This window comes from Nelumbo lutea, chromosome 1 (assembly GCF_056320005.1).
Source record: "Nelumbo lutea isolate HS-2025 chromosome 1, American lotus-T2T, whole genome shotgun sequence".
Lineage (NCBI taxonomy): Eukaryota > Viridiplantae > Streptophyta > Magnoliopsida > Proteales > Nelumbonaceae > Nelumbo > Nelumbo lutea.
Genome location: NC_142684.1, coordinates 59,094,805 through 59,116,872, shown reverse-complemented (window position 1 = coordinate 59,116,872; position 22,068 = coordinate 59,094,805). Strand labels below are relative to the sequence as shown.

At 40.6% G+C, this 22,068-nt stretch overlaps 1 protein-coding gene across 2 annotated transcripts; it reads left to right on the top strand.

The window, feature by feature from the left end:
• Nucleotides 1-3,775: 3,775 nt before the first annotated feature.
• On the top strand, nt 3,776-13,137 carry LOC148874745 (uncharacterized). 2 transcript variants are annotated; one of them, XM_088965620.1, is made up of 4 exons: nt 3,776-4,344; nt 4,457-5,225; nt 5,572-7,211; nt 12,538-13,137. In XM_088965620.1, exons 2-4 carry the CDS (start codon nt 4,505-4,507, stop codon nt 12,595-12,597), a joined length of 2,421 nt encoding a protein of 806 aa, XP_088821746.1. In that variant the 5' UTR covers nt 3,776-4,344; nt 4,457-4,504; the 3' UTR covers nt 12,598-13,137. The 2 variants fall into 2 exon arrangements, with proteins under 2 accessions (XP_088821746.1, XP_088821745.1); XM_088965619.1 differs by having other exon boundaries at nt 3,783-4,344; nt 12,532-13,137.
• The last annotated feature ends 8,931 nt before the right edge of the window (nt 13,138-22,068 follow it).

Sequence of the window (22,068 nt, the reverse complement as noted above, 5' to 3'; positions counted from 1 at the left end):
ACGTAAGCGGCGCCTCCCATTGACCGGTTTGAGCCAACCGAGTGCCCCAGCCATGCGACTTGAGGTCATGATCCAGTGCTACTGACCTTGGTGGAGCCATCTCACCGGGCAACCCCTAGCCTCTAAAGCACACAAAGGCTTGTCCTGACCTACCTTGGCCTGGACGCCACACGGGTTTCTTCCACTGTAGAATTACTCCTGTGATAGTTGGTATCAGAGCGAGCTAGCAATTGCTGTCGCAGTTGTCACAGCAGATTAGCCCAGAGCCAATTGAAAGCGGTAATCTTGACAAGCATCAGAATTTTGGGGCGCCGTCCCTAGGCACTTCCAACCAGGATCGAGCAAATTTTAGATCAGGCCTGGCAAGAGTCCATTTCATTATTCGTGTCGCCATTCCAATGACCCTAAACAGCTTCCCTTGCGGGGGCATAGACGCATTGGTTGTTGTGCTCATGCAGGGGCAAACACGTGAACCTTTTCATGGAAGGTATATTGTGGCAGTTTGAGTGGGGAAGTGGCATGCTTCCTCACGGACATCGGTTGTTGTTCATTTTGGTGAGGTGTTGGGCGGTGCGCCTACATCTTGGTTTCATGACAGATGAACCATTGTTCCATAGCTTTGTCTGAGGCACAACTAAGGTGGGGACAACAGTCCGAAATTGGTTGGTGTCGATAGTTGGTCAAGGTATATCACTGAAGTGGCAATTTTGCATCAAACGGTTCCTCGTTGAAGCCACAATATTGGAATGTTAGGAATGTGGGTATACTAGCCATTAGAGCATGGCGGCCCTACATCGGCAAGGTATTCGGAGGACATGCTCAGTTCATAGGCAGAACACTTGCAGCAGCAACAACGCATCACCAGGCCAGTGCATGTTCGGCAACATCATGGGTAAAGGTTTCCACCACTCACACACATTGCGGTCATGTCTCCTTGAGGCAGCAGAACATTGGAACCCCCTCATAGCGAATAGATAGTTCGAGTCGGCGAGGCGAAGTGTAGTTTCGAAGGCCAAGAGGGCATAAGCCATGGCTAGGTTTGAGTAACCCAAACCAGCGAGGTGAAGTCTGCAGGCCAGCATGGTGAAAGGGTACCCAGGACACATCACCAACATGAGGAGTAGACCTATCAGCGTGTTCGATAGCACCACCAAAAAGATACCAAGAAGACGGTCGAGCCTTGAGGTAAGATGATACATGGGGTGGACCTCCGCGAAGCACCACATCCAATTTCTTCGAGGGCCCTTCTTTCACAGTTCAACGGCATAGCCACTGCATGGTTTGAGTAACCTCAACACAGGGGGTGAAGTCCAGGCAGACCGACATGGTGAAATGGTTCCATCCCCATAAATGGACACCAACATAGGCAAGACCTGGGTTGGCCAGGTGAGCCCTGGAACTGGTAGATAAGTGGATGGCGCGGGGCACAGACGCCCATTCACAAGAAGACCACTATCGAGGTCGACAATGGATTTAGTGGGGGAGCCTGTTATGGTCTGACAAGCTTAGCCTTGCCTGCACTTGGCAGGCTTACGTTAAGGGACATCACCGTCATTTTCGCCTGTAAGATTTTTGGGAGAATTGATGTTATCTTCAGGCAGACCACCAAAAACTTAACGTACTCTTTGAGGAGGGGTGGTCGACCTCCTTGGGTGCCTGACCTTGGCACTCCTAGACCAGCTTCCTTTGCGGGGCGACCCTGGTTAATGGCTAGCATGGCTACTAGGGTTCCTCATGGGCGCACACATGCTCATGGGGACAGTGCATGGACTAGCACTGTGCTGCCGACACTTAAGGGAGGCTTGGCATGTGGGCCTGGCTCAAGCATGACCCTTCACCACGCCAGCCCCTTGCCCAAGCTGAGTTAGCTATCCCGTTGCCCCTAGCACACAGGTGTGTTTCGGCCCAAGCGGTTGCCTCTCATCATGGCACACAGGTGCCCATTATCATCGGCATACAGGAGACCCCTCACATCGGTGCCAAGTCACCTCTTCGGCGCACAGCCGCCTTGCATTATGGCCGTCCCCCTTTAGCACGTAAGTGGTGCCTCCCATGGACCGGTCTGAGCCAGCCGAGTGCCCCCGCCATGCGACTTGAGGTCATGATCTAGTGCTACTAACCTTGGTGGAGCCATCTCATCGGGCAACTCCTTGCCTCTAAGCACACAAAGGCTCATCCTGGCCTACCTTGGCCTGGATGCTGCACGAGTTTCTTCCGCTGTAGAACTACCCCCGTGACACCAAGGCAGCTCTGAAACCAGCAAGATTGAGAGATGAATTAACAATGGTAGCAAATTTCCTATGGTAGTGACTTAACATGACGACATAGAGAAAGGGTTGAATAGCAAAGACCTTTTTTTTTTTTTTTTGAGCCCCCTAATGACTCCTCCTCCCTCCAATGGGATTTTCATTCTAGAGTTTCTTAAAAAGTAAAAGAATATTTTAATAACCAATCTAGAGGCTGGACCATTTTTACCTCTGGGTTGTAGGTCATCAATTCGATTGTCCGAGTCAAACAACTCAGCTGTCCAAGTCAAATGCATATTATATATATATATATATATATATATATATATATATATTTTTTAGCAATAAATAATGTATAAATATATTTTAGACATGATATATGTATTATTTTATATTTAACCAAGGCGCCTACTACTCCTTGGGACACATAGTTCTTGAAAAGTTACCAAAAAAAAAAAAAAAACCCATCCCAATTGGACATCAGATAGCTAAGTTATGGCTTTCGAAAGTTTTGTATGCATTAAGTGTGCAACCCGCGACCCGGTCACCGGGTCGAACAGTTCTTGACCAAGTCATCGGTTTTGATCGTTTGATGGGTCTTGACTGAACCAAATTTAGAATCCTGGCCAGGTGACGGTTCAAATGATTCGACCAACCAGATCAACGACGGGTTGAAAACATTGTTGATAATAATATTCATAAAAGAATAAATAAATTATTAATAATAAATAAGTAAATAACAAAAAATAAAACTAAAATATTATAAAATAATAAATTATTAATAAACTAGTAATAAAATAATGCAAATTTGATTAAAAAATACAAATATAAACTTGATTTGCTTTTGCATTGATAAATTTATTATCATGTTTGGGGTTGATGATCATCAAGATTGAAATTTACTTATTCTTTTTTGTTAGAATAGCAAATTTTTGGGATTTGCATTTTTAGGGGGAATTTGACAACATGGTTGGTTATGTTTTCGGAAAAACAAAAGCAGCCATGTCAGCAAAAACAAAACCAACATGATGTGGCAATTAGTTTTGTTTTCAAAAACAAAACCTACCATGTTGTCAAACACCCCTCCCCCTCTAAATTTATATCACCCAACTTTGAGTGCAAATTTGGATTCTTTTTTTTTAAACAAATTTAACTCTCAATTTGTATTATAATAACGTAAAAAACAAATTTACTTGCAATTAATTTTGTATATGCATTTGCACTTTTAACAAACTCAGCCATAGATAACGGACGTCATAAATAACAGCTACTGTTATAGGCGATTATCATCATCTAAATTTATTACACGTGGCTAATATAATATCATTTTACATACTACAGTCGCGATTCTACGCGCTTTGTCACATTTATATATGGTTCACTACGCTCATTAATAGTTAATACATCGAAGCGCGTGTATTACGCGACTTCAAAAGCGCGTATATTCTTCAGAGTATCACGCCTTCATTATTACCGACTTACCGTACACAGATTCGCTTCATTTCTTTGCTTTATTGAATCTTTTGATTATTCTCCGCCGGGCCCAACGTTGAAGTCTTCATCAGGGGCACGTTCACCGGCCCGAGATTCTCCGGCGATTGATGGCATTGTTTTTGTTTTTCAATTTCAGAAAACCAGTGACAGAGAAGGCGGTGACTGGAGATAAGACCGTGACTGCTTCGAGAAAACAGCCGGGTGTTCGATGTTCATGGAAACTATAAACTAGAAGACAAGGAGGCTGCCCTAGTCTTACTTTAGCGGCCAAAACCCCGTAAACCCCCTGACCGTACTGCCCGTATTGGTCTCCCTACAGTTCTCAATTCTGCCCGTCTTCTGTACGGTGAAACATATATAAACAAGCAAAGAAAAATCAAGTAACGCTTCAGTTCCCAGTCATCTAATCCGAACTGCCCTGATGAGGGTTTTCGTATTCCTCGGTTTTTGAGCTTCAATTCTACTGTAATATCCGAAGAGAAGAAGAAGAAGAAGAAGAAGAAGAAGAAGGGCTTGTCTCTGGTTTTGAATAGTTCGCTTTGATTCTTTTTTTTTTTGTTGGGTTCTTTCGTCGAATAGTTTAAGCTCTCGATCAATTATCAGGGTGGGTGTACTGTACTTCTTCCTCTTCGATAAAAACTCCTTGATTTCGACAGGAAAAAAGGGAAATCATTTTTTATTTTTATTTTTTAATTTTTGAATCTATTCGGTTTCAGGGATAAGAAATTTTTTGGGTCTGTTCGAGCTGGTGTAATCTGAGAAGGATGGCTTGCCAAGCGATTCGTTCGTGGACGTTCTGCGGGTTAGTTGGGGCTTTTCTTGATCTTGCTCTGGCTTATCTCCTGCTCTGTGGATCGGCGCTTGCTTTTTTTGCTTCGAAGTTCTTGGGTATTTTTGGGTTGTACTTGCCCTGTCCCTGTAACGGGTTTTTTGGTGTTCCGAATGGAGGTAAATGCTTGCAGAGGTTGCTGGTTGATTGCCCAACTGGGAAGATCTCTTCTGTTCAAATGCCTGTTAAGAGTAAGTTCCCTTTCGATACATTCTGGATGAAGGACCAAGGGTGCCAATTGAATGTTAAACTATTGAGAGATAGGGACCGCTGTGATGGGCTGCTGGAAATGGAAGGAGAAGCGTCCTGCAGCTCGTTCTCGGAGACGAGGAGACGATCGCACAACTTGGCTCTCAGGGACCCGTCACCGAGGAATGAGATGATTAGGTTTGGATTGACAAATTCCCCTGTTGCTCGTGAAAGCAGGTCTGATGTTAAGGGGAAGGGGATTGTGACTCAGAAGCCACGATCTACTCTTCGTCGTCGTCGCAGATCCGCTGTCGAACATGGGAAGTTCTCTTCTGTGTCGTCTTCCGATCCTCCAAGGTTTAATTGTCGGAACGCCCCTCGCTCCCCTTACAGTGTCAGTGAAACAGGCCATGAAATAAATGAAGAGATCTCGGAGCCTGTGAATTATGGAGGAGACGGCCTTAATGGTGAGTGGGAATTGTTTCTAAAGCTTTGCACACAAATGAACCTTTGAAATCAGTTCCTTTTGTTATTTCTTCTCCCACTTTAGGTTTTTAGATTAGACCAGGATTCTCTTTTCTCCAATTGCTTGAGTGTAACCTCTCACATGAATAATGAATTGCAGTGAAGTTTACTTGATTCATCACTGTTTTTGCATGATTGGTTCTTTCAGTGCAAGAATTGCTATTATTAGTGAAGTTTACTTGATTCATCACTGTTTTTGCATGATTGGTTCTTTCAGTGCAAGAATTGCTATTATTTATACCAATCCAAAAAAAAAAAATGCTAACCCTTAATTTTATGAACTTTCAGATGATAGAGGGGTTTCCAGAGGGATCAGGTTGGGTGAAGGAAAACCGCACGGCTTTGAACAGAATGAACCATTTGGTGAAAGTAAGTCCATGGAGGAAGGTGGGCTTTTGGTTGAAGAACTTGTATGCCATGATCGAAATGAACTGGATTTTGATGGAAAGGATGCCAACGCAATTAGAGTCTTGGAACAAGCACTTGAAGAAGAGCAAGCTGCTCGGGCTGCATTGTATGTTGAGTTAGAAAAAGAAAGAAGTGCTGCTGCAACTGCTGCTGATGAAGCCATGGCTATGATATTGCGTCTGCAAAAGGAAAAGGCATCAATAGAAATGGAAGCTAGGCAGTATCAGAGGATGATAGAAGAAAAGTCTGCTTATGATGCAGAGGAAATGGACATCCTTAAAGAGATCCTCGTTAGAAGAGAGAGGGAGAAGCACTTTTTGGAGAAGGAAGTTGAATCTTACAGGCAGGTGGTACTTGCTAGAGATGAGAAGTTGCAAGGTAATAAGCATGATTTGGCCGAAATGTTGGAACAAAAGCCTACTTTTCCATTTGATTTTAGTGGGGATCCGGTATTGATGCTGCATCAAATTAGTGAATCCATTGGCAAGAAGGAAATCATGAAAAACACCAAAAAATCATCAGATAACATCACCCTAACTATGGAGGAACTAAATAGTAACCATGTTTCTTTGGAACACCCAACATCAGTGGACTGGGATGATGATGCTGACTCTCTGAAGCGAGGTAATATTCAGAGAAAAGTTGGTATTGACAAATATTATTCACAAGTACGAGGATCTATGGATGAATTCAACCAAGAGTTTCAGGAGAAGGGAATGGTCTCCATGGACAAGAATCCATCTGCTCCAAATAAAGATGGGGCGATATTAGAGGCAGATGCCAGCTTGCATAAGTTGAATAGCCCTCAAGAACATGGTTTATTGGACAAAACTATTATTTTAATAGATGGAAACCAAAGACAAAAGGATAATCCTTTAAAATGCCAAGGAATGGGAGTGAAGGGTGATCAAGGTCATACTGGAAATGGATTCACCTTTCATTGTGACAGTGAAGCTTTGGACAAGCATGGGAAAGATACAGGACTAGGCTATAGTCACGTACATATTTCTATGCAGGAGAAAGAAGCAAGTCCTCATGATGTTCATATCATTGATGATAATTCTAAGGGGGTAAGCAGAGATTCAAGGAAGTATCCTCTTTCTTTTGGTGACCCTTCTGGTGACAAGGGAATTTATGTTGTGAGTGACTGTGCAAGCATGAGTAAGGCAGAGATTGAACCAGACATTCACCGGAGCAGTTCAGACATGACAAGTGGTAGGATGCCATCTGCAAATGACTCACATGGTAAAGCTTTGCCTTTATATTTGCGGAGAAATTCCATATCTGCAGCTGATAGTGAAAGATGGAAAATCGAGAATGAAGTTGAGTGGCTTAGAGAAAGGTTACGAATTGTGCAAGAAGGGAGAGAGAAGCTAAATTTTTCTGTGGACTACAGAGAAAAGGAACAACTCCAGCTGCAACTTCTGGAGGATATTGTCACCCAGCTTCGAGAAATTTGGCAGTTAAAAGAACCAGGAAGGGCTGCCCGTCAAGCTTCATTACCTCCTTCATCTTCAAAGGTATGTTGTAATAGTTAGTGATGGTATATGGTTATTTCTATTTAAAATGCTGAAAGTAGTAATTCACACCTGCATCTTGTTTCCCAAGGTCAGGGTTATTCATTGTTTTCTTCTATAGAAGTATTTTGATCAATATTCTATATTTTTATCCATGGGGATGGCAATAGGTTTTGCTCAGAACAGTTTAGGCCTGCCTATTCTTAACAGTTTCATGCTAGCCAAGAATTAAAATATCGATATACCCTCAAGTGAGTATCGGTGCGTATAGATATCATTGATACTTACTGATTTTTATTTTTTTATATTTTTTATATTTTTTAATTTTATAGGTATTAGAGGGTCCCACCATTTATTTTGAACTTTTAAAGTTTTCAAAAAACTCTTGTATCAGTGTATGTATCCAAGTTTATTTGGCTACACCGATATTGATATGGGTGTGTTGTTTCAATATTAATCCTTAATGCTAGCTTGACCTACCTGTTCCGAGTTTAGTATTTCAAATGTTATTTGCTGATCAAAATGATTGGGCACTTGGACTTGATTTTAATTATTTCAGATACAAATTATGAAACTCTCGGCAAATCTGAGATATTTCTTATCAGAAACAATAATCAAAAGAGATTTTTTAGTGATCATATAATGCTAATCTTTGGGATAGAGTATGTTTTTTCCCTGCCTTTTGATCTTTTCCCATGAAATTTGGACAAGCTTGACAAATCTCTCCCTCCATCTGCTCATCTTTTGGGTTCTGTGCATTCTCGTATGTGTGTGTGTGTGTGCACATGCTTTGGTTGTGGCCAGAATTTCTAAGTGAAAAAATGGTTTACAGGTAATAGTATTTACGAACAAATAATTTACAAGTAAGAGTGTTTACGCCCATTAACACTGGAGAATGTATTATGTTTCTATTGAACTTGGGGTGTGGAAATTTCATTACCAGACAAAAAGCTGAGCTTGCAGCTGCAAATTGGCTGTTTGTTATTCTTTGAATTGGTTCCACCTTGAAACCCTTTGTGCTGAGCTGATTGGCAGTCCAAAGGTTATGCTGGATTGCTTTGATCTTGTGAATGGTTCATCCAAGCTGATGGTCACCGGAAAAGGTTTCTAAGACAATCTCTGACAGAAAACTGCAGCTAGCTATAGTTGTTTTATCCATTGTCTAGAAAATGAACCGGACTGACTGGTTGGGCTGGTTGAACCATGTCCATGCCCTTGGCAGGTTCAGTCATACCCCCAAACTAGAATGTATAAAAAACTGGCCAAAACCATTGACCCAAACTGTTCCAGAAAACAGGTGAACCGGTCCTGGTTCTAGAAAACTGGCCGGTTTTCTTTCATTTTTTTATAACTTAAACGGAAGCTTCTAGAGGCCATAACTTTGCGCTTGGTTGTCCAATTAGGGTGACCTTTTTTTTTTTAATATTTTGGGTAACGTTTTGTGGTCTGTGTGATGACTATTTTTGCCAAAAATGCCTGCTTTTGGCCTCAAATCAAGTTTTTTATATTAAAAAAATGAAAACTAGAATACAATAATATATGTTATAGCACAATATAATTATATGTTTTGTATATATACAATTAATTCTATTATGTGTATATTATATAATCATGCATATTGCATATAAATATATAATTGTTATAAATAACATATATTTTTTATTATTGTTATATATTACATCATCATGGTTTGGCCCTGGTTGAACTTCTGACCCGTGAAAATCTCTCCCTTTTCCGGGTTGATGCCTGGTCCAGTTCTCTGAACATTGTTTTATCCAGTCTGTCCATATAAGCACCAAAAGCGAAATTAGGAGGGTACCATGACTCAATTTTCATATAACCTCTTAGCAAATGTTATTTTATCTCTTTATTGCTTCTTTTTAACTGAAGTTTCTTTGATCTTTAAGAAATCCTTTATCAGTGATGAAAAGAGGCAAAAAGAGAGCAGGAATATTTTTGAGCTTATTCAAAATATAAGTTCTCTTTGGTGCCTGTCTCCTCACATTTGTTTACTTTGTAGAGCAAGTTATGAAACTAATAACTACCTAGTAATCTCTTGTCCTTTTGTATCTTGAATTTTGGAATTCTTTTTTGCACTCTTTGGTGACAGGTGAGATCTTCCCATGGAACTGGGGAGCCTATTTAGAATTTCTTTCTTTTCACCCAACAAGAAGGGGGGGGGGGTGGGATTCTTTGGAGATGCACTAGGGCGGTGGTATTATAGTTGATTTGGGAAGAAAGCAACGAGAGAATTTTAAGGCTGCGTTTGGAATTGGTGTAAATCAAGAGCGATGTAAACATTTACGTCAGTTCGGTTTTGTCTATGTTTGGAAAGAGTGTGTAATACTGATCGACGTAAAGCTCCACTCCGGTTCAGTTTTGCACACATTTTGATGGAGTGGAGTTTTATGTTGTGAATCAATGTAAAACGTCATCATATGTAAAGTTTTACATCGACTATCGATGTAAATACTACATTGGTAAAATTGATGTAAATACTACATCGATTTTATCGATGTAAAACTTTACACCAATTGCATCACGTTTTTCAAAAATACAAAGGTCACTTAATGACAGTTCAGTGTATAACATCATCGGTGTACTTTTACACCATGACATTTTTACACTGATTCCAAACGCAGCCTAAGAGACAGGAGCCATGCCAAGGAATCAATAATAGAAAGCCTTTCAATGAGTGTAGCCCACTGGGTGAAGATAATGGAGACCTTTCAGCCCTTTACTAGAGATGATATATTAGGAAATGACACTGTGGCACATTTATTGATTACCAGGTAGGTGATGCTGATCTATTGGTCACTGCAATATCTGAACACCATTAAGCTCAACTTTGATGGGTGGTGTTTTGGCAATCTAGGTAATTCAGGCATTGGATGGGGTCTTTAGAGATAAGGATGGTAACATATTAGCCTTATTTTCTGGCCTAATTGGAATAGGGAATTCTACGAAGGCTGAATTGATGGTGATTCTACAAGGGCTTAGGATTGGGAAAACTTTGCACTACGGCAATATTGTGGCAAAAGGAGATTCTGATGTATAAATTAGCTGGTTCAATCAACAAAGGGATGGGTTCTTGGAGGTATAGACAATAGATAAGAGAAGTAAAAAGACTATTGGTGGTAAGATTTCAATGGACACATCAGCCAATGCCTTGGCTGATGCACTGGCACAACAATGAGCTAACAGGAAATGGTTATATTGGGGAACTACCTCTCAAGGGTGAAGCTTGTGGTCTAAGCAATAAAGAAAGATTGGTGCATTGCTGACCTACAATTGGGCTGTGTTTTATTCTGTACATAACCTATTCTTTTCTAAAATGTGAATGCTTAGATGGATGGGTCATGGATGGTAATACTAGAAAGGACAGGGTTAGAAATGAAGTCATATGAAGGAACCTAGGAGTAGCCCCAGTAGGTGATAAAATGGGAGAAAGTAGATTGAGATGGTTTGATCATGTTCATAGAAGACAATTTGTAGCACTAGCACGGTAGCACCTGTTAGGAAAAGTGAATTTTGTTACAAGTTGAAGGGGCTAGAAGAGCTAGGGGCAGACTGAAAAGGACGTGGGTGGAAGTAATAATAAATGATTTGACTGCCCATAATTTAACAATGGATATGGCACTGAACAAAACGGAATGGTTAAACAGGATTCATGTAGCCAAACCTCATATAGTTGGGACAAGGCTTTGATGATAACGATGATGATGATGATGATTATGTGTGTGTGTGTGTGTGTGTGATTCACGTACCCCTTATCATAAGTGCTAAGCCTGGCTTATGATTACATCGTAAACCAAAAATGATCTAGGATGCCTTTTCTCTATTTTACATTAAAATGTAAAAACTTTCAATTTTAGCCATTTTATCCTTTAGTCAATGACCTTAAACATCTATATAAATTTTCATTGAAAAATTTCAGCTCTATATATTTATATTGGAATTTCATTTTATCCTTAAGTTCTTTAAAACTTGAGGTTGTTTTTCCTAATTGGGGGAGAGTGATGTCTGAGCCAAAGAGACAAAACTAAATTTTTTAGAATTTTATGTATTTTTTTTGTTTATTTAGATTGTAGGTGTATTTTGGTCATTTAACACGTTTTTATGGGGTTTGGCTTAGTACTTCGATTTATCTAGTTATAATTGGTTTATATATAAAAGGTTCATAGGCATTGCATATGTAGGTTAGGAGTTTTCTTATGATGGTGGCAATTTTGTAATTTTTGTAACATGTGGAGGAATAAATAATTTGAGTTCATTTATGATCTTATAGCTTATGATAAGAGTGGTAACTGCTTCACTTGCTTAGGTTCCCCTTTTACTCTTTAAGTGATTCCCGGTTTTTTTTTTCCTCTTTTGAACTTCTCTTTAACTCTGCAGCCATTACAAACATCAACCTGCAAATTATTTACCAAAGAATTCATTCAACATCCATAATGTACCAAAACTGATCCAGAAATGTTTTCTTTTATTTTGCATTGAAACCCAAAATTTCTTTGTTTCAACCATTTTTGTCTTTTGTTGCCAATCCATCTTTGCTTGTTCTCATATTTGAACACCCCCATATATCTTCGTTATCTTTAATCCTTCCAAAATTTATCTTAAAACTCCATCTGAGACCTTAGTTTCAGGAACTTGTTGGGTATGTTCTCTTACAATGGGATTATTTGCCCCTTTTATTTATCTATTTATTTTTCTGAAAGAGGAAAGCCTGCTCAAAAGGCTTTCAAATTTGGAGAACCTACACCACCAAGCATATTTTTTCCATTTATCTTAAAACTCTATCTGAGACCTTAGTTTCAGGAACTTGTTGGGTATATTCTCTTACAATGGGATTATTTGTCCCTTTTATTTATCTATTTATTTTTCTGAAAGAGGAAAGCCTGCTCAAAAGGCTTTCAAATTTGGAGAATCTACACCACCAAGCATGTTTTTTCCATTTTTGTAGAAAAAGGGTTGACAAGAAATAATTGTAATTGTAGTTTTCTAATTTGTTTATTAGGTAAAACATGTTATCATAAATGATGAATAAAGTCATCCTTTTGATCTCTATAGGTTTGCAGGTGTTGGTACTTATTTGATCCAATTTGGTTTTTTGGGCATCTGAAATCTACCTATATCCTTCATTGTTGACCCTTGGTTGTTTCATGTAAAACTTTTAATCATTTTCTCTGATAAAGAATTACGCAATACTCTGCACTTTCATTTTATTTGTATTTTTTTGGGTAAAATTTTCTACTTATCCTTTGAATCTTTTGTGTACTTTCATACACATTCAATGGACGTTGCTGATAGGATTATCTGCTAGTTTCAGGTAAGCTCAAAGAAACGGCGTTGCCGAAGTTTGTCTTGTGGACTCCATGAAAGCACCTGAACAGTGATAGTTTCACAACTGATTAGCAATGAATATTGCTAGTTTCTTTTGCGGATATGGAACATTGGTGTGCATGCTTGAAGGTCTTCTCCACAATAATGCATGGCCTTGTTTTCTGAAATAGCAGTGTTGTTATATCAATCCAAAGTTCCAAACCATTACTTGTTATGGGGACGGGTAATAGGGCTCCACCTATGAAGAGCTGCTGCAATGTGGGCTGATGCCTAAATTCTAATGCCTCTACATTGTGATGTAAAAGCTTGCTCATTTTCCAAGGAGTGGGTGACCAAAGAAAGATTCTAGTGGCTTTGGTCTCTGTGTAAAGCCTTGCAGTTGCAGCCAAGGCAGTGGCAATATTCTCCCAAAATGGGAAGATGGGGTTGTACATACATGTGCTTATACAATGCAACAAGTTTCCTACCTTAGACTGAGTAACACTTTTCAACTGCTAATCAACATTGCCTTATTCAAATCTCAACCTCTTTTGTTAATTGTAAATGACTACACTTTCAATACATACGATCTAGTGTTTCCTTCCTACTCATGTTTTCTGTTTTTAGTTGTATCTTTGCTTTGTTGGACATCATTGTCAGATGAATTTGGGGAAAAACAGGAGGAAGGATTTTTCATGATGCTGCCAGCCTGCCACATTTCTACATGCGTATTGTTTTGAGTAACCTGTTTCCAGGGCAACAACACCATCCTGTCCTCTTAATCAGGTTGCAGGATGAGGCCCAAGTCAACTACCAATTGGAAGGCCTAAATCAGTTCATTGAGTTCAATGTGATGGCTATTGATATAGTTCTCTTTGACATGCAATTTTCAATTAGAAAGCAGAAGCAAAGAAGAAGCATGTTCCACTTATTGGAGTCTGGAGGTCCAGCTCTTGCTCAGAATTCATTGCTGGGGAAACACAAGACCAGCTCTTGCTGAGTTGATTGATTTCCTATCACAAAAGTGATTGCCAAGTGGTTGGCTGCGCCACTGCCTGTGAACTTTGGTCAGACGCTTGTGTTGCTCCGATCTTTTGAGCTCAGCTTTGAACCCAATACCTTCCGAGAAGGTAGCCTCTCTCCCCGTAGCCACCCCATCTTTTAAAAGTTTTAAGACAATAACCACTTAACTGGCAACCTATTGAATTTGTTGGATCTGATGCCGATTTAAATGAATTAAATCTGAACAAATTTATTGGATCTGATGCATCTCTATTCTAGGTTTGAATTCAATATTCTAATTTGCATTAAACTTTTTAAAAGTACGAAAAATAAAGTGCAAAAAGCATCATTTGCCATTTGTTTAGAGTGTTTTGTACAAAAAATATCAGAAGTATAGACTTTTCATACTTCTTGCTTTTAATTCAAATGTACTTTTGGTTTACATGAAGTGATGGTATGTTACGTGATTGTCACTTGGCGCATCATTTTCCTTGATGAAATCAACTATTTAGGGGGAGTTCTTTTTTCAGATTTTGAGAGGGGGGAAAGTTGGTCAATGTGATTTTGGTTCCCATTGACCAAGAATCCAATGTTCTTTTTTCAGATTTATGTGGGGACCAAGGAAAGTTTATTTTCCTAGGTATCGCTTACCCGGATAAGTAATATCCATCTCCTAGGTGGATAAATAACTTTTCCACCTAAGGGAAAAGTTGCCAACACTTGAATGGAACAAAATGCCATTTTTAATAATTGATTTTTATGAATAAATTAGTCATTTCCTTATTTATATAAGAAATAAAAGAACATGGGTAAGTGCACTTACCTAGGTAAGCATTTCTCAGGAAAAATTTACCCAAGTAAGGATTTACCTGGATAAATAACTTACCGAAAAGCGAACAGGGTATTGATTTATCACTTGTTCTTCATGTGCCTAAATTACCTATCAATCTTATATTTATTGGTAGTATTGCAAACCCGTTGAATTATTCTATAACTTTCTATCTCACTAATGTGTTTTCCAGGATTTGACTAAAAAGAGGATGATTGGTAGAAGGTAGGGATGGTAATGAAAGGGTTCAGGGAGGGTTTTGTAAATTTTAGACCCTACTTACTTCCCTAAACCTCCCAACCCATACCCACCCCAAAATCCCATAGCGGGTTGGATTTTGAGAATCCCTCTATACACATGAAAATGCAAAACCCCTGACCCTACCCTTCTCGTATTTAAGGGTAGGGGTGGGTTGGGTTTAGAATCCACATCTAATTTCTTATTATATAAACAATAAATAAGTAATATAACACAAACAAACAAAAGATTTTCTAATTATTTGATTAAGACATGAAAACACATAAACTATCAACTATCATTTATGTAAAATTCAAAATACTCTTAAATTCAACACCTAATACATTAAGTTTATATGATTTCCAACAATATGTGGGTCAAGTTTAGCCTAATACCTTACCCTACTCACACTTGTATGGGTTGTAGAATCCCAAAAACCGGTGGATACCCACCTGGTAGGGTAGAAATTGTGATCCATAGTAGATGGTACATGGTTGATGGATTATACACACTAGAGAGTAGAGATAGTGCAATGACATTTAAGTTTGATATGTTTGTCATTTAGTTAGTGAGTCTTAATAAATATGATATTTATATTTGGCATTATCGTCTTGCTCACTTATTTTTGAGTTGTTAAAAGTTTTGTTTATAGACCTTAAAATTTTCAACATGCCTTTTTTCTTGTCAAATGTGTCAATTCAATAAACATTGTAGAACCAATTTCTCATAAAATAATAAAAGAGTACTTTCTCCTTTCAAAATTGTTCACTGGATGTTCAGGGCCCTGTTTCATTTGTAACTAAGGGAGATACAAATATTTTATTACCTTTATTGAGAAAAGTGGATTCCAAAAATTATACAAATTTTGCATCATATGATTTCCACTTAGTTTCATGTAAGGGTGAGCATTCGTTTATTTCATTAAAAACCGAACCGAGTAAGCCAAAATTTTAAAAACTGAAATAAAAAATGAAAACCCAACCAAAATCAAAATTTCTAGTTCGATTTTTGATTAAAAGAACTTCATTAACATATATAAAATATCATATATTATAACCTATAATATATATTATATTATTATAATATATTATATATATTGTATTATATATTATATATATAATATTAATATATAAATATATAGTATATTATATATACTATATAATGTGGATGTCATGTAACAACCATATGTATTTCAGACCATATAAGTGTCATTGTTATGTATTTGTCACATGTCATCAATAAACCTGTTCATGGGTTGGGTAGCCTGCCAGGCCGGGCCGATCTAAGTCAGGCTTGGACAAGATTTCAGGCCCGTGGGCTCGGGCTTGGGCCTAATATATTGGGCCCGACTTTTCTTTTGGGCTGGGCTTAGTCTTTCTCAAAAAAGCCTGGCCTGAGCCCGAGCCCAACTTGATAATGTATTATATTAATAAAATATATTTTATATAATAAAAAAGCATATATGTAATATATTTTTCTTCTCTTTTTTCAAGTAATAATGAAACTTTTCATTGTTTTTTAAGGTTTTGAGCTCTTTTAGTATAAATAAAACAACTTTTAATTGAATTAAAAAGGAAAATATTTTTTTTTCCAAATTTCTAGTCAAGCTAGGGCTCGGGCCTGGGCTTTGGGCTTTATAGTCGGGCCGGGCTCGGGCTCATGACCTATGCCCAATGGTTGGGCCGGGCTCAGGCTCGGGCCTAAACATTTTCTATTAATGTAAAGGCAAAGCCCAACCTAAACCCGTCCCAGCCCAGCCCGTGAACAGGTCTAGTCATCAATCATTATATATATGTTACTATTATGTGATTGCCACATTCTATTAATATATGTGTAAATGTCATGTGGCATGGCCATACAAGTGCCACCATTATGTAGTTGTCACATATCACTATTATAAGTGCGTTACTATCACATGTTATATAACAACACAAATTGACATTTGTTACTGTTATATAACGGTGTCATGTCATCATCAAATCAACATTTATCGCATCATGCTGATTTATACACGTAGGTATTGATAAAAGTTGGTCTTGATTTATGTTTGCGCTAATGTTGGGGGAAGCTTCATTTTAACAGTTTTTTCAACGGTTAAGCATTTATTCATTATTCCACTGATATAACACCTAATGACGCTTAATTGTCAATAAACAGTTTATCAAGTGATTTTTCTTGATTTTGAAGACAAATCAAGTACCAACGTTTATTTAATAAATGAAAGCTATATCAAACACATACTATAATTGCCATATATCACTGTTGCTATTTTCTGATTGCCATGTGTTATTATAACAATACAAATTGAGATGTGAAATTATTATATAACTGTCACATGTTACTATTATACATGACAGTCATGTGTCATACATGTTTACTATTATACTTTTTCTAAATGTTAATGGTGCTTTTATTTTAAAAAACATACTTTTTAATTTTTTTTTTATTCAAATGGATTTTAAAGTAGAAGTATTACATGTGATTACTTTGGCACTTTTAAAAGTACAAAGTACAAAGTCTACACTTTAACAAGTATAAATACAATTATCGTGAAAACCAATGAAATTATGAATAAATTTATTAGAGCTGTGTAAAAGCCAAATTCTCCAAATCTAGTATTATTTGTTCAAAAAATTTATCAAGAAAACTTCAAAAGAATCATTTCTAAAATTCTTAAAATTCCTTCAAATAAATGACTCGCATACAGGGGGTCCTTTCATTGATAGCAAAGGAATAACTAGTCCCGAAGCGATTATTAATCAGGACAAAATAACGGATTCAAAACCATCCCAATTAATAGTTAGGTCCTATCGGGTTTTACCCGGTAAATTTGATTATTTTGAAAACTATATGTTTATTTAAATAATAACCTAAACGTATAATATATATATAATTGATTCGAGACAAGCAATAACTTAAATTGACCCGATTATTAATCTAGAAAAAGCATGGACTATAACAAAGATAATTGATTTGGTTCGTATAGTTTGACAGAACTGACCCATTGAAAACCCTAAATATCACTTTAGTAAAGTGGGGTAAAGAATTTGCCTTGAACTTGGTGGTTGGAAATAAAATTGCCTATATTTTACGTAGAGGAACACTCTTGAAAGTTAATGTTGGAATGATCTCTCAATTTCTAATGCGATCCTTTTGCTTCCCTAAGATCAATTTGAATAATATCGACAAATTACAAAAATCAATTCTTTGGGAAAAAATTGAAGAAGAAACCATTAGAGGTGTAATGACCCACCTGTAGTGGGTCATGCCATGTCTACATGTAGGCTTGGGTGGGCTATGCCTTCCTGGCCTGAAACCCCTCAAAATGGAAGCTCGGCATGATCTGTAGTACTAGTGCAAGTAGGGGTGTCAATTGAACTGGATTTGGTCCAATCTGGTCCAGTTCAACGTAAGTGCATTACAAATGGACCTGGTCTAATCCAGTCCAATGAATATTTTGGACCGGTCCAGTGAATGTCCAATCTGTTCAAATTCCTATTAATTTAGATTGGTTTCAACTCGAACCTGGTCCATTGATACCTATGTTCTTATCTGATGGAGGAAGATTTGGCTCGGCCTCTTGGCCACCCAACACGTGGAAACAATCGAGGGTGACCTGGCAGGAGCGACAGCTCGGCACGGCAGTGCGCTCAAGGCGCGAGCTCCAAGAGGAGGAACTAGCGGTCCGAGCCCCCAAAAGGAGCCCAAACTCTCCCTCTGACCCTGAGCCTTACGAGGAGCGCAAAGGGCAACAACCCGAACTGGCCCACCCCAGGGCAGTTCGGGCCACACTTCTATCCGAACTCAAGACTTCACCTCGCACACCACTCCGGCACTTCGTCTCCAGGCCGCCGAACTGAACAACCGTACCTGAGGCGGCATGCCTGACTGACTTATGATCTGACACTTGACAGTCGCACTTCAACGGCCACCTCCAGTTATAGAGATGGCTCCGACAAAGAGAACAGTGGCGGTGTTCTGCCCCAGCAGAGCTGACGACACCCGAACTGGCAGAAGTGCAGAGGTAATGATACCCAACTTGACATGAGCTTGGGAGTGAGTGCGTGAAGTGGTTATAAAAGGCCCTCTTCCCCCCAAGAATGGAGGTACGTGATAACTTTGCGCCATCTGGTTTTTTATCTTGCCTTTGCGAAAATACTAACTTGAGCTTCGGAGCACTCTCGCCAGGTTCCTCCCCGAAGACTACTTGCTTTCTTCCCCATTTCAGGCACCTCTTGCTCCAGTCAGAGGCAAGATCGTTGACAATTAGGACCGACTGGATTGCGCTCCATAAATTGGCATCGTCTGTGGGAATGCTTCTAAAAGCCTCCCTCTAAAACTTTCATAGCACCCTTTTTCCAAAAAACCCCAACACCCATGGCTTCTTCTAGCAATGTCAGACGTAGCACGAAGATGAACGCCACTGGGGAACAACTTCAAGTCCCCGTGGTGTGCATCAAACAGTTCACCATCCCCCTTTCGGTGGATGGGATCCCCAGCTTGAATGCGCCACGAACAGTGGCGCCCGTAAATCTTCCCGCCATAAACGTCCCCTTTCCTCCCTCAGTTGGAACCACCTTTGTTGAACCAACCATTGTTCCCCCGTTAACTAGCCAGAACTAGCTCGATGACCTAGTGCATGGCATGCGGGCCATCCAAGCCCAAATGCAGCAACTTCAACAACAAATCCACTAGCAGCAGATGCTGCACCATGTATCCCAATACCACTACCAGCAGTAGTTCCCCCAACTGCCTCAAAGTCAGCCGCAGCTCCCACCTCAACACCCCCACCAGGAGGTTTCCCAAGCTCGGGCCTCCCAGTCTCGGAGCCCCTCTAGAAGCCAGGCTTCATCCCCCGATAGGAGAGAGGGAGCGGCTGCCCCCGCCTCGCCACGCGCCGGCGGACTAGAAACCCGATCCATCAAGTCAGCATCACCTCAGCGCTCTCAGGGTGGGCCCCTACACACCAAAAACCGATTCAACGCCTTAGCCGCGAACTACCTCCAATAGTCCAAGCCCATCGAGCTCGGGAACACCAAGGCAAGTAGTGCCAACGCTGGGCCTTCCAAGCAACAGAGGCGCTGCCGGTGAAGCCGCCAAACTGCAACCCGCATCCTGCCCGAGCTCCGAGGTGAAGAAGAAGCGAGCTTGGATGAGGTAAAGGCTGCCCCTATCCTCTCCGTCCCTTCCCCCTGTCATCAGAACTCCTTGCAGTTCCTATGCCCAGAGACTTCAAACTCCCCCCACTCGACAAGTATGATGGGTCCTTTGACCCCAGTGACCATGTCGATGCCTTCCAGTCCCATATACACCTGGTTAGGGCCAGCAAGTCCTGTATGTGCGTATCCTTCACTACCACCTTCAGAGGAATGACTCTTACTGGTACAAGAACCTGGCCCTCGGGTCAATAAGGAGTTGGGCCCAGTTCGTGCAGGTCTTCACCGCGCACTTCGTCACCAGCAAGCGGTGCCCCCGAACCGAGGAGAGCCTCCTCGGCATGGTCCAGAAGGAAGGGGAGCCCATCCGCAGCTACATCAAGCGGTTTAACGACGCATGCCTACAAATCCCACGCCTGGACCCTGCAGTTCAGCTCGTGGTGGCCAAGATGGGGGTGACACACAAGGAGTTCAAGTGGCACATAGTGGCCAACTAGCTCGCGACCATTGCTGAGTTCCTTAAGCTCGCGGACAAGTTCATGCGAACGGAGGAGGAGATCATCCAAAGGACTGGGGGCGGGTTTGAAAAAAGGAAGAGAGAAGAACTCCCCAATCAAGGAGACAACTGGAAGGATCCAGCTCGAGCGCCGAAACCAAACCAGCCGTTTCGAACTCCCATGGCAGGTCGGACAGACTACACACCCTTAAACACGAAGCGGGTTGAGATCTTGATGATGATCAAAGACGCCCCCGTACGTAAAGTGGTCACCTCGCCTAAAAGGGAACCCAAACGAGAGGAACAATAACTTGTACTACAATTTCCATAGAGACCACGGTCACAGTACTGAACATTGTAATAATCTCTGCGACGAGATAGAGGAACTCATTCGTCGCGGGTACTTAAGAAATTTTGTACAACAACAACAACAACAACAACAACAACAACAACAACAACCACAACAACAACAACAACAACAACAACAACAACAACAACAACAACAACAACAACAACAACAACAACAACAACAACAACAACAACAACAACAACAACAACATAATAATAATAATAATAATAATAATAATAATAATAATAATAATAATAATAATAATAATAATAATAATAATAATAATAAGGTAGGTCGGCAAGGGGAGCACGGTAAGGATGCTCCCGAGTCTAGCAGCAAGCCAGCCGAACAGTCGCAAAGATAACTTCCGGAAGAGAGGCCAGTTCGGGGAACCATCCACGTGATAGTGGGAGGTTCGGTAGTAGCGGGTTGTACTTTGGTAGCGGCCTGGGCGTCAGTTCGTGAAGCTGCCCGAGAAGAGCAGAACCCTCCGAAGAGGCCGAAGATGGAGGAACCGATTTTCTTCACAGAAGACGATGCGCGAGGGGTCCACTACCCCCACGATGATGTGCTTGTCATAAAACTAAGGATCGACGACTTCGAAGTCAGGCGCGTGCTTATTGATTTAGGCAGCTCGACGGACATTCTCTTCAAGTCGGCGTTTGACCAGCTTTAGTTGCGGAGAAGTGAGTTGAAGCCCGCAAACACTCCTCTGGTGGGCTTCAACGGAGAGGAAGTCAGGCCCCTCGGGAAAGTGACAGTACCTGTGGAGGTCGACACATGGCCCTGTATGGTCAGACTCAACTACGATTTCCTAGTGGTCGCGACCCTCTCCCCATACAAGGCCATAATAGGGCGGCCAATCACTCATGTCCTACGGGTAGTGGTCTCCACCTACTACTTGGCAATGAAGTTTCCTATAGACTTCGGTGTGAGAGTAGTGCGGGGCGACTAGCTCAAGTCCCGCAAGTGCTATGTTGCCGCCCTGAAGGGAAAAACCAAGGTAGTCGACGACCTCGAGCTGGAGCGGCCTACGGAGCAAGGCGAAGAACGAGCTGCGCCCATAGAAGAAATGGTCGTGATCCCAACTTCAGTTGCGGACCCAGCTCGGACGCTATAGATCGGTGCTTCTGTCCAAGAACCTCTACGATCCGAACTGGTAAGTTTCATACTTCAAAATTTAGATATTTTTGCATGGTCCGTGGCCGATATGCCCGGTATTGACCCTAGCCTTATAACTCACAAACTTAATACTGATCCTGAAGTTAGGCCTGTTAGACAGAAGAAACGCAACCTAGCCCTGGAGCGATGGAAAGCAGTTGACGAGGAGGTTGCGAAGCTTCTTGCAGCCGACTTCGTAAGAGAAGTCCATTACCCGACTTGGGTAGCCAACCCCGTTCTGGTAAAGAAGGCCAACGACAAGTGGCGCATGTGCGTCGACTACACCGACCTGATACGGGCCTACCCAA